Source organism: Spea bombifrons, chromosome 3 (assembly GCF_027358695.1).
Source record: "Spea bombifrons isolate aSpeBom1 chromosome 3, aSpeBom1.2.pri, whole genome shotgun sequence".
In the NCBI taxonomy this organism is placed as follows: Eukaryota; Metazoa; Chordata; class Amphibia; order Anura; family Pelobatidae; genus Spea; species Spea bombifrons.
In genome coordinates, this window is record NC_071089.1 from 83,368,108 (window position 1) to 83,382,420 (window position 14,313).

Genomic DNA, 14,313 nt, shown 5'->3' on the forward strand with positions numbered 1-14,313 from the left:
TTAGAGACTGAAAAGGGACTGCTTTCCAAATTAGTCTTAAAAATACCCTTACAAAGCTCAACTGTGGCCCACCGATGGGCCATACATGGATGTTATAAAATGTGGACAATACAGACACTGAACAGTATGCTGTACTGTACAGTGCAAAGGACTTATAAAAATGTGTTATAAAATTGAGTAGAATTTTATAAATCTTTGGATATACCTCTAATACTTTTGGAGTACAAAGTGTTAATTCCAAAAAAAACATTACACTAGCTCAAACTAAGCCCTTCCTGGTAGCAGTCACCCTCCAGGTCATTGTCACTTGCTGTAAATAGTTGCCGAGCAGAATGTAGACAAATAATTCTAGAGAATGATCTGTTCAGGGCTATGTAACACAGAAGAGAAATCTCACAAAAGTTAAAGATTAAAAACTAATGGAATATGGAACGTTTTTGGTGGGAATTTAAGTAGTGATTGGGGCAGCCGTTATATACAGACGTGTGTGTACATTTTATTATTATTATATTTTATTTATTATACACCAACAAATTACAGGGCGCTATACAATTTCAATGGGGAAGTTCACACATACATAACAAATATACATTAATACATACAGACACATCAAGAAATGAGAGCCCTGCCGGTGAGCTTGCCATCTAGCCTTATGGTACTTTTACACAAAGTTCCTGGCAGGAATGACAGGCTTCTGAGGCCCTGCTCGTGAGCTTACAATCTAATGGCGTAGTATGAGTAATAGAAACAAAAGGAAGGTTGAAAAGAGGGAATAGTTGGTCCCGTATCTCTTCCAAACAATGTATTACTATCTGGAAAAAAGTAAAACTTGCTGCACATTACACTGATTTAGAAATTGGGCAGACTAAATGGGCCGAATGGTTCTTATCTGCTAACACGTTATATGTTTCAGTGTTTCTTTTTTGTGAAACACTCACAGTTTTATGGGAATTTCACCTTTCAGCAGAAGATCACATATTTTGAATTTTTGTTTTGACAAAATGAATTAAAAATAAAAGAGTGACGTTTGAGGCATGTCTTAACCATGTTACATGAGATTGGCTTGATTTCCTTATTAGAAATTAGCGTATTCTTACAATGGCATTGCAATCATTTACCGTTTTTTAGAGAATAGGGCAGCGGGAAATTTGATGTATCATCAACTACCTAATGCTGTCTACCAGACCTCCAGTTTTATAGATACTTGGCACGTCAAACCAGTTTGGGAACAAAATCCAAGCGCCAAGCATTAAATGCATATGTGGGTAAGTAGCTAGATGTGATCATGAAGGTAGAATGACCAGGGGCAAAGATCCAGCAAAAAAGTAGCTTCACTGGTCTGGGGTGCATTATGACTTCAAAGGGACTTGGTAAGACTGTCTGCAACACACTGTATTGAATAAAATAAAAATGCATTTTAATAGATGGCACATTTGGAAACGGAGTCCTATAGCCGACTGCAAATCAAATGGGATAGAGAGCACAATCCGATAACTTGACGAAATGTTTGGTTAAAATTACACAATTATCCAGGAAATTTGAGAATGATTGACTTATCATTCTGTAATTGTATTGTGAAAGAGACTGTAGTTGTGAAAAAGTAGATTCACGGCCAGGAATGGTTGAGAGACACAACAAGGCAGGATGCTAACAAATAGAGATTGACAAAATGTTCAGTACCATTTAACCTTGAAGAAAGACGTGAAAGAGACCCATTTTTTTGCAACCATTATTGACAATTTGGAGCACACCCAATGGGTTTCCCTTCAGTTTCCATCTGAATTCAAGAACAAACAATAATTACACAACATAGTTCTTTGCAATTCAGAAAAAAACCTTTTGGAAAGTCCTGCAGCTTTAGAGAATCATTGACGCTTTTCACATTTCACACCCTGGTGACAATCCCCATTACACTGGGAGCATGCAGTAGGGTGTGTTTCATATTTTAATGGTTAAGGTAGAAAAAGGAAGAATGAGAAAAACACAGTTAAATGCCATAACAAAGGACACTAATGTAAATGTTCTTTATCTTTTATTAATATAGTGCAACTTTACTCAATTCAGTGTATTTTTAACTGATGAAAAGTCAAGGTTTCAGTGAGGACGGGTATTAGAGTAATTTGGTAAATGCATTTCATGAGTTGCTACATAGAATCTGCATGATTGGCCATTTACAGAATATTAGTGTCAGTTCAACAACAGTTTTAAGATGTTCCACCAGCTTTTACACATACACCAGCCTAATGTATCATCCCGGAATTCCAAAACCAAATGAATTATTATTATTTTTCATTTATTTTTAACATGTGAGGGGAAATCAATAGTAAGAATTTCTGTAAAGCACCTGGGGTCTAAATTCTCTGTATGTGGCATGACTTGACTTGAAGCTTTCTATTCTGCGCCTAGAGATGGGCCCTTCCTGATTAAAGGTTTGCTAAAGCAGATCAGTTTATCGGTCTTAACAATGTTTGCTAGACCCCCCTGACACATACAAAGTGGATTGCAAAGCGCTCACTGTAAAAAATGTTAAAAAAACACTGTATCTGGAAGATGAAAGTCATATACTTTAGAAGAAATGTCTGTGGTCCATGAAATCCACAAAGGCATTTGTATAAAGGCGTAAAGCCTAAACAAACACAAAGATGCATTAGGCAGAAAATCTCAACAAACAAAACATAAAAAGCCAGCTGCGCAACACCCAGCACCAAAAGATGCTTGCAGATCAAGAGCACGCACAACCTATGTGTATATCACGTGGATAAAAGAAAGACCACCCCTGTTTTTGGTGTGAAATCAACACTATGCGCGTGCAAAGTGAGGGACGCTATGGCTATAGCAGGTCAATTCAAATAATATATTGCAGATGTTTTGTTTTATGGACAACACCTTTCCCTGGCCTTCAAGGGCATCAACAACTAGGAGAAGGGGAAATGGATCTGGGCAACACTTTTTCCATTTATTGCTAGACCAACCCATTTTCCCACTATAGTGTGCCTATGAGTTTGGTAAGTTTTATACACCAAACCTTCCTATCCTCTCTAGATATCCAGCATGTCTAGGCTCAGCCCATATTCAGCGTGGGAAGCACATGGTGTGGCGTTAATACCATATTCCCAAAAATTGCTTAAAACATGCACATTACTCGAGCAGAATCTTAGTGCTGGGCATTACTTACATAAAACATATGAAGACATACATTGCCAATATTTATTATTTATTGATTTATACTACTATCACATTCTTCAGCACTGTGAGGAACACAGCACTTATTTCTGCAAGTTATATTCTTAGGAAAACAATACTAACATACATATACATAGGACTCTTTCATAATGTTTCTTCATGCCAAGGTAAGAATATCTAAAACGTTAATGTAACACACTGGTAAATAATAATAATTACACTTGCATAGGTTTAAAGGAGATTTCACCATACAGCACCAAAACGTCTAATACAAAACAAGGAATTGTCTCTTTTTTTCCCAAACCACTGCCCTTTTTATCTGGTTTTACATGTAAATGTCCTTCAGGGAACACATGAGTGGCTCCAAACAGCAGCATTTAAACCCATAAACTCTGTTTTCATTCAGCAATCAGCAGGGCTATCCCCTAAATGAAAAAAGGTTACTTCTTTCTTCCTACGCTATTCTTAGAGAAGGATTGGATTAGCCTTGGTTATTGGCTTCACAAACCCTTAGGACATAGAAGCATCCTGTTAAAGAAGTAGTTTAGATTCAAACGCATTCTGAAAATGGCTTGCAATTTAATCAAATGGCTGGCCACTAAGACACACTGAAGGAGTTCTCTCTTAATAGGACAATAGAGAGATTTACATATCTCTCTCTTAGATGGAGAAAGCAGAAGCATAGAGATGAGAAACACAAAGGGAACGGAGTCGTATTCTATTTGGAGATCTGTTTTGTAAAGAAATTGTGCGTTTATATATATTAGACCACCCCTTCTGATTTAGTGAGGACCACCTAATGTTTGGAGGGCAAGTCATGTGCAAGCTGTGAGAAAAAAATAGAGATAAAGAGGGCAAAAAGCTGAATGGCAAAGTATTATCACAAACCAACGGGGGAGGGGGGGCTAGTTTTCAATGTCCATGGGTTTCCCTCTTAACAAACAAAGACAGAGGGGTGGTCTGATATCAGTGGAGAATGCAGGAATGTGTAAACTAGCATAAAATTATAGTTATGTTCACCTAAAAAGAATACGGGGGGGGGGGCAAAAAGCAACCTACAAATCTTTTTAAATGTAATCCCCTTATAAACAGAACATGTGTGTGTTTTGAATGTAACCATGCTCTCATCCCTCCCCTATCTTTCTCTGTTAACTATATGTGATTATTATTATTATTATTTATTGTTTTATATAGTGCCACTATATTCTGCAGTGCTGTACAATGGGTAAACATGAAATAACAAGCAGTATAAAACATAACAATTCGAGTTATAGAAAGAAGGGTAAGGAGGCCCTTGTTTAAATGAGCTTACAATAAAGAGGTCATTGTTCACATGTAGGTTCTATGTCTCTTTATCATGAATAAGTAGATCAACATAATCAGTGCTTTTATGAGACTGCAACAATTTCATTATTTGTTTTTTAAATGGAAACAGAAAAAACATAGAATATCTCGGGTATTGACCACGTTACGTTTTAAATATGGGGTTTCACTATCGCAGATGTAATAAATCTTCATAAGGCCTATATGATTGATCATTGTTTAGACTGGAGCAGGAAGCCTGTAGCTTCTCAGAATTTGCTATCATATCATGTGATAGTAAATTACGTTATCAAAACCTGATGAACTTTGGAACAACATTTAACTTATAAGACTTTGCATTAAGATATAAACCTTTTAAATTGGAAAGATCATAATTTAAATATTGTTGAAGATCTGGCCCAATAAAAGTAGTAGTATAAATCTGTACTGGGAAACTGTTTATCAACACTTAAAGGAGAAACTATAAATAGAGGTCTCAAATAGATGGGAAAAAAAGAAATTAGATACAGAATGTTGAGGAATGGAAGGCATCAATACCAGTAAGAAAGTTTTTACAATATTAGTTTATGTGAAACTTATTTTCAAATTTTGTTTAAATGGTATTACATTCCTGATGTTATTTTTAAATCGAATCATTCTCAGAGTAGTCTATCTTGGAGATGTCATTCAGCTAAAGAGACGTTTTCACATTTTTGTTAGGATTGTGAGCTATTAATATATTTTGGGACATTGATATTAGGGATTATAACAGATATACCGTACTTGCCGGCGTATAACACGCACCGGCGTATAACACGCACCCTCCCCAGGACCGGAAGTGAGGGAGACGTCGCTGCAAATCGTGCAGCTCTAGGATTTATCGGCGTATAACACGCAGGTAGGGTTTCAGCTTCGTATTTAGGTTTAAAAAGTGCGTGTTATACGCCGATAAATAAATTTCCCTTAAGCAGACATTTTAAACTATTGCTGCTTCACCATGTCCTATCTAAGGTATCTTCTGCAAATACATCCCTTTGTATAAACATCATTGATGTAACAGAACTGGTGGTGGCAGGGAGTTGGAATTCAAGGGAGATCCCGAAAATAGTTGATATAATTAAACAAAACTGACTTTCAAGCGGCAATGGAAATTAGTTATTATATTATTACCAACCAAGTATCTAATTATTATGATATATGGGAACTCTGGGAATCCCCCCAAAACCTTACTATAATATTTAATATATTAAAGACCCCCTTGGTCTGATATTGGTGGGATGTGCAGTAGGATTTATTAATTACTATTTTCATTGTGAGCATTTTTTATTAATTGGTATGATTTACAAAAATCAGAATGTGCATGTTTTGATGTAAACATGCTCACACATTCCCTATCTTTCTCTGTAAGCTATATGTGCTCATTGTTCACATTTTGGCTCTACATCCCTTCAGCTTCCAGGAATGTAGGCTCTGCAAAGCATTGGGAATGGAGCACTTGTCAATCAGTTACACAAATGTTTACATCATTATCCACCACAAGAAAAACATTTCATTAGCAGAAGCCTATCTGGACAGAAACCATTCATGTAGCTGACATAGTGCAGAAAATGAGCAAATATTAACTCAACTTGTTTACTCCAGGGCAGAGGACACTTCTTTCTTCTGCATACTCTGGAATGAACCCTATAACAGTTAAGGACCTCAAGTGCTTTTACATTTAACGATAAATAGTGCCGACACATAAATGGAAAGTAGTGTGTGATGTTTTAGAGCAGTTTATATGTAGTGAATAATGGATTTGAATGTTCCTTGGATCATTATATTTTCATTCTATTACGAATTTGAAGACAGCTGGTTTAACAAGCAAAATAATGTATAATGCATCAGTAACGAAATCCCTTTCTGTGGCAAACATGTAAAGATACGGAGACAGGAAATTTTACTCCAAGACTTTCAGACATAATATTATACAAACTAAGGAACGCAGCTTGTTTATTAAAAAACATTATAATGATGTACGATTATTATGCAACTCTGTCCGAAATGGGTTATCCTGTAATGAAGTTACTGTGTAATTTATTTAAATATAAAGTATTTTTAGTTGAGAATACAGCAATATTAGGGAATAGTCAGTTTGGGAAGTATAATGCTGACATGGAGTACTTCATAGTGTAGTTCTTAGATCAGTTGGCAATATGAAAACTACTAATGGCAACCTGCAGGCCATGAACTATTTTACATTGATGGCATAATATAGCACATGTTCTTATGTTTCATTGATGGTCTTTGAACACTTAATTCTCAGGGGGGAAATTATGAAGCTCTTTTTTTACCTTGGCATAATCATACTCGCAGAGGTATGAGGGCTCCAGGTCGAAATGCATGAAGTATAGTCTCACTCGGAAGCCATCAGGGACGGTGATGTTCCACGTTAACTCTGATTCACTGGGATAGGAATCTGGAAAGTTGGGTGTTCGAATCTCACCAAACATTTCAGTAAGAAGGATGACATGAGCTTCAGAGATAATCCACAGAAAGGCAGAGAAGAGCAACCGGCTCCTAGGAGGTATAACAAAACAATCAAATACATGACAAAATCCAAAGTGGACAAGAAACTTTCACCCGGGTCTAAAGCTCAGCCGACTGGCCAGGTAACAGAGGTATAAAGTGGTTAAGGGGTTAACTCTCTCTGTGTTGTACAAGTGGAACAGTTGTGCCTTGTCTGGCACTCCTTCTGACGGCATTGCGGCATCTTGGAGCACTAGCTTATAATGTTATAAATGTCTCCACAATACACACAGACTAGCTGACAGCAGCACGAGCCATTTGTTCTAACTCCCTATTAGATAGAAACTTAGTTTAATTGCAGAACACACCTCACACCTAGCACACCTAGTCTGTCCATTTTTGTGATATAAAGACTCCTTAATCAGCCCTTGTAATAGATTCAGACTGATTTTATGCCTATCCCAAGCATGTTTAAATTCCCTCACTACATTAGCCTCTACTACTTCTGATTTGAGACTGTTCCATTTATCTACCACCTCTCAGAAAAGTAAAACGTTCTTTCATTACATCTAATCCTTTGACCATCTAGTTTGAGATTATTATTAATAATAGAAACCTATTGAAATCATGCTTTATGCACATTTAAAGTATGTTAAGGAATAGCATTACCATTTTAAACTATGAAGCAACTTCTTAGGTCCCCTTTGGTTTAGGTGGCCCTTATGGATGAAGGTTATCTGACCATAGTCTGCCCATGAAATGATTAGTGTGTAGCCGGGCCAATAACAGCAATGTCCATTGTCACAGGTAGGGTTTAAACCCGTGTCATGTTTGTTTTTTTTGTTTAGCCTCCAGGTACTTAACTCAGATGCTGCCTGAAGTTTGCCACCTACTGGACAGTAGAGTCAAATAAGAGGAGGTTGTAGGGTCAAAACAAGATGGTCTATTGACCAATACCATGGATCAAGGTGTAGGTACTAGTGTCATAGCTGAATGGGTAAAAAGACACGTACTCAAGTAAATCAATAGAATCAAGGTGAGCAAGCCTGCCGTAACAAGGCGCACACTGGACTGAGGCAAAAATAGACTCCTGAACCCTGCCTAGGAACCATGCATGGGTGACCAAAAGCTTCTGAAAAATGCACCCTGCAGGACTGGACTGAAACCGTTGACCTCTTTGTTCTAAATGTCTTTAACCAAATGTCTTTAACTTGAGTGGTTTTGAATATGTTGGCTGTATGCAAGAGTTTCTTGAATTAGCTGCTGGCGTCTTTGTATGTTAATCTAGCAAAGCCCAGAGATGCATAACCATTATTTTCTAGCAAGATGATTAAACAGACAAAAACCCATGGAATTCTAAAAGATATTGGTTTGTTGAATCACATACACTGCTTCATTACACAGACTTTAGTCAAATCGGGCATTTTAACCGCAAGAAAGAGCACAGATTGGGGTTTAATTGTGTTCTTTTTAAATTATCTTTTAATAAGTGCAATTAGGTATATATTCATATTGCTGTTTTTAAATTATGTATTAATGATGCATAGGGTTTGGTTGGCAAAGCAATGGAAGTGTTTAAAAAAACACATTTTAAATATATGACTTTAAAAATTAATAAATATATATATATATATTATAAATTTAAGCTCGTGTTTTTTTAGTTAGTTTTGGAATTATTAAATGTTTTTCTATATCACATGGATTTAAAAAGCAAGTACTAGTTCTAATTTTAGTTATTAGTTTTAAATGTGAATCTATATAAACAGTTGGCATAAGTTAAATTGCTTCATTAGGTTTAGGATTCTTATCTGGAGCTTGGCGTTATGACCTTTTGGGTCTCATTAGTGTGAAGGGGCTTCCTGCGATTGCAATGAACTGCAGGTGTCAATTTAGCGCTATACACATAAATTTATAGGTTGGGACTTCTCTTCACTTGGCATAGTTTTTCATGCCCATGCTACTTGCAAATAATGGGCTTTATCCACCATTTCAGGGTCTCTGAGTCATATATATACCTTCAAGAACATCCTTCGTTGTACATAAGCAGAACATTACTGTATAACCAGTTTTTTTTTCTAAATGTGTTTTTAATAAGTAACTGAACGATATTTCCTGGTGATTCATCTGACCAGATTAAGAAAGAGAGAAATAAAAAAGATACATTATTTTAACCCTTCTTATTTTACGGCATAGATGAAGCCTTTTATGAAAAATGTACACAATTCTGAAACGATAAACAATGACATCGAATTTTTGTCCCACATCAAATAACCCGTTCTGTTTGAAAGTTATGTAAAGCAGCTAACAGTTATTTCCATAGTAAGCGGATCACACAAAAGGACAAAATGAAGTCTGGAGGCCAAGCGGTTATAAAGGTTTGATGTTTTGTTAAGGCACAGTGTCAGGAAGAACAAGGCAGAGTACTGAAAAAGGAACAGCATGGGATTCTGTATCAAGGATCACAATCTATTGTCTTTAGATGCTGGGTGCTAGGAGACAATTTAACTCCTTTTTTTTAAAGAAGGCAATGCAATATTTGACCCCCTTCGCAGATTATGCATCAATCCATCATATATGAATTGTTACCCCACTGATCTTCCAAAGAATGAAACAAACACTTGCAATGTTTGCTCTTTCACATCCTCACATTTCATATGATTCTTGGTCTAATTTTATATTCAGGACAATCGGCCAAACTCTGTAGGTTAGATAAGAAGCCTTTCCGCTTATTCTAGACTGCAACTTCAATAACTAATCCAGAGAAAAGCTTGAAATACCCATTGTTGAAATAACAAGCCATCAACAAAATCAGAAGCTGCACTACTTGAACAGGGTACCTTGTATATCACTATGCAAGTATGAATGCCAGATCAGTACTGTATTTATAGTACATGATCCAATATGTCCCTCTATTTGTTTATGCAAGAACTATTACGGTTAATGAGCTGATCTGTTTTACAGAGGAAGTTATAAAACCTCAGATCTGGTGCTCTGGCTGTAAATCAGCAGCTTCTGATGTATGAGAATTATTAATACCAGATCCTTTGCAACTCCTTATTGCAATCACCATGTTGGGTTTTATAATGAATATATTTATAAACAGCACCACATGGATTATAATGAAACTTTGATTTGTGTCAGTTTTGGAAGTAAAATCAGCTGTTTTTTTATTGTTTATGTACTTTTGAGCCCTGAACGTTAAGCATTAGTGAGTTGGTAAAGATGCATGTCCACACCTTGTTCGGTTTATCCTCAGTCATTCTCACACTGAAACAAGCATCGTATAAAGATCAGAGGAGGCAGATGGGGATGTCTTATATAAGAAATTAGCACACTTGTGTACATTGTTTACTTAATTCACTCTAATAAACATCATCTAAAAATTCCAAAACGTTGCCTTCTTTCAAAGAAAGAAATATATTGTTGTTCCAATCCCAATGTTAAAATGAATAAACTTTATTGCGTTAGTTATTGAGGGTTGTTCCATAAGAATCACATGGTTCATTTTCAAGCTATTTTCATACTGAATGCCAATGTGTGGGGAAAAGTTTGAAACAATCCTATTACAAGCATTCTGCAGGTTATATACTGAAATGTGAAAGTATGTGTATATAAGAGGTACATTCTAGGCATCTTGCATACCATTCTTATGTAAATGAGTTAATGTATCACAGACCTAGCAATTAAACGAATGGTTTAGATTTGCAATTGTATACAAGAAAGCATACATACATGACATTTCAAAGCCTAGCACAAACACACACGCACAATACATATGTAAAAATTAATTCAGCACATCTGGCCTTAAAGGGGATCTGTCGCTTTTCCTAAATCAAAATATTATACCTCTATGCACACAAATAAACCTATGCAATAGCGATTACAGAATAAAACCAGCAATATACTGGCATTAAAAATCCATATCATTTTTATACCATGGGAACTTCCATATCTTGGGATTTGCATGATTATCCCTCCCCATCAACTTATTGTTGTCGTATTGTTCAGCTGCTGATTGTTGTTTATTGCCTCAGGCAGCATTTGTAAAGGTGAATGAGACGGGCTACAACTGCAGGAGGAGAAATTGATTAGATAATACTAGAGGTATGCTAGAGGTTGCCGTCAGTCTAAACTTCCATAGGTTGAACCTTCAGAAAATAATTTCTCATAAGCAATTACACTGATTGATAAACAAAAACACAATCTAGAAGATTTTTTTAGGATAAATTATCCTCCTCTAGAGGATAAATTAATTTAGCCGTGCTAAAAGCTATGACAGTAAAGTACTGTACACAGTTGATAAATAGTCTGCCTAGGCCTAAGAAATCAGCTTCCAGAAGGTGACAGCATCTAGGCCAATTTACTAGGGGTGGGTCATCCTAGTAGGCTCATAATGGGTCAATTGGGGATATCAGGCATAGTTATCCCAGCAATTTCAGTATAATCCACTATAGAGACTTTTCTGTGTCTATACGAAACTGTAGCGCCATCGTGCATAATCAATAAAAAATGTTCCCCTGACATAGTATGTTTGGGAGGTGGCTGAAGGCACCATCATGGGTCAAACTAGGACAGTGACCCCCATTGTGCCAATGCATTGTGGTAAAGTATACTGATAAGACTCTAATATATTTACATTTTTTCTGTATAATCAATCACAGATTCCTCTTCTGGCATTTCCTGCTACTCCCCCAAACTGTTTGTTTACCCCATTGTTCTGTGTAGCCCCTATCATTCATCAAGCCCAAAGTTACTTCTTAAGGATGAAACACATTGTGTATAATAAACAGCAAGTTGTAGGGACTTTTTATACTTTGTTTAAATCAATGTTACTGGTTTAGTGACACTGCCGATCCTCTTAGCTTTTCCTGAGATACATGTGAAAGTGGATACCATATCTGGACGAACCACAGAAACCACAGAGGTCTTAACTACATGCTTAGTCAGAGTAGTATACTGCTCGTAAATAATTCCTTACCTCATACTCGGAAATATGGAAATATTAAGCTACTTTGCTCTATATGATCATCTATATGTGATGAAGCGCACTTTCCTTTTTTATAATTGATTTTTTTGCACATCTAGTTAAGACACTAGTGATGGTGCAGCTGATTTGTTGTATAAGGCGGTAGTGTATATATATATCTGTATTTGTACTTAAATGCTCCTGTCACAACAGCTCCCAGCACTAAATACCCATAATATATATATATATATATATATATATATATATATACATACATATACAGATATGGTTTTAGGGACAAAGGCTGCTAATAATGATTAGTGGTATTCATAATTTCTAAAACATTTCAGTTACTCTTGTATGTTGTTGCATTTAACCGTACACAATTTTATTTTTATCTCCAAAGCACTTTTCAAAGAAGATATACCACTCTTTATTAGTAGAGATATTAGGTGATGTGGATATAGTCCAGATCCTGGAATTATTCACAACACTTTAGAAAGTGCTAAAATTATTATCCATCAGGTTACGTCCTGAACCCTGTAGAACGCTACTCATCAATCAAATAATCAACGAAACACAAAAAAAAAATCTTGGTGGCCAACATAAAGTATTACATTGCCATTCTGAAAAAAAAAGTGTTAAAATAACAAGTGGATTTTGTTACACCAGATCGGTGGCTTTTAATAACCACATAAATGCTGTTTTGTCTATTGCCTGCTCTATAAAAGGAAAGTAGTTGTCATATAATCATACAACAGACTTTAGTGTTGAGTTTCACTAAGACCTTGGCACTCTGTGCTGTTATTACTGACCTCATGTTGGCAGTCTGTCCTGCGCTCTGTCCTGTATCTCCTTTGTGTGTATGTGTGTGTTTGCCTGCTCCCAATAGCTGCTCTGCCTGGCTCTATCTTTGTTCTGTGGTTGCAATGTTGTGTGCCTGGAATCAAGTGCTGGTACTCTGTACTCTAGTCACGCCTCCCAGTCTGTAACTGTTCCTCACAAAAAAAAAGAAGGCAAAAGAAAAAAAAAAAAAACCTGACGGGACTTTAAAATGAATACTTAGCTTCCCGCAGCCAGGGGATTGCCATTTCACAAACAGAAGGAGGCTGTAATAAATAGGACTCGTTTGTTTAAACACTGACAACTACTTGTGGATTAAGAAGCAATCAGGCCCTAGGCGAGGAATTTGTCGACAGTTTACATAACTTGTAACAATAGTGCTAATGCCTACAGTATTGTTTGTTTTGGTTTATTTTTCTCAAGACACAAGAAGCAGATTACGATGTTACCTTGCGGACAAGCCTAAAGCTACAAGGTGTCAGCACGCTTATTGACTTTTTTTAAATTGCAATGTCAAATAAAAATTAAACATTGACTTTAATCAATCAACAATAAATACAGCTTGTATTTTGTTAAAACCTCTAACACCCACATGGCAGATTTTAAGATACTTGTATCCAAAATATGTGAACTTATTTGTGCTAAGGCCCTATGGGCATCTGTTTAAATCTGCTTATGATCCGTGTTTTTGTGCCAAAAGAAAACTACCAGCCAGCTGTAGAGGAGAGTTGGATGCAGTCTGGGATACATCAATGTTTATTTATTGAAATTGATAAAGGTGCATTATGAAATCTTGGGCCAAGGTCCACTTCAGAGGAGAAAGTTAACGGGGTGCTACTGAAATGTTGAGGGGTCTCATGTGGTGTGTGTCTTTTAGTTTTGCTTTTGACGTTTTGGTGGTATGCATTATATTAAGGATAATACGTGAGTGTAATGCAGTATTTGGCAAATACATTTGTATGGCATTTAGCATTTCTATGGCTCCATGGTTCAAACGTGCCTCTTACCTTATAGCTCCAGGGGCAGCTGTGGAGTTACAGTCCTATCAACGACAATAAAGTGGACCTAGGTTTTGAGTTTTTTTCTGATATTTTTATATTAATTATTAATACATTAATAGTTTGAAAGAAATACTAGTGAAACACATAACTCAGAAACCTCAACAGACTAATTGAATGCATTGCATTGTTACTTTACAGTATTCTCCAATATATTCATGATGTAAGCTACATAAAAATTTTAGCAGTTCAGTAATTTTTTTTGGTATTAGAAACCATTGATAAGCATGCTTTCAAATCAAAAATTGAAACAATAATAATCCAAATGTATTAATAAATTCAGATGATTTGAACAATGTACTTAAATCATATGTCTAAAAATGCTAAGAGACAGTTGCGGAAAGATACATTATAAATAGGGCTGAAAAATAAGTTATACCAGATTCTAGAAAAAGGCTCAGAGACCACTCTTATGACCACTTGAAATAAACCTCTTGAGTTTTGACATTTCTT

The 14,313-nt window shown here is 36.1% G+C and overlaps 1 protein-coding gene across 4 annotated transcripts in view; it reads right to left on the reverse strand.

Moving 5' to 3' along the window:
* The window catches only part of MASP1 (MBL associated serine protease 1), a 46,512-nt gene extending 33,570 nt beyond the window's left edge, over positions 1–12,942 (reverse strand). For all 4 annotated transcript variants that reach the window (XM_053458661.1, XM_053458660.1, XM_053458664.1 and 1 more), the window contains exons 1-2: positions 12,775–12,942; positions 6,819–7,044 (exon numbers count right to left, since the gene is read on the reverse strand). In XM_053458661.1, coding sequence (XP_053314636.1) covers positions 6,819–7,044; positions 12,775–12,779 — 231 coding nt within the window. In that variant the 5' untranslated portion in view covers positions 12,780–12,942. The remainder of the gene's footprint in view (positions 1–6,818; positions 7,045–12,774) is intronic.
* Positions 12,943–14,313: the final 1,371 nt, after the last annotated feature.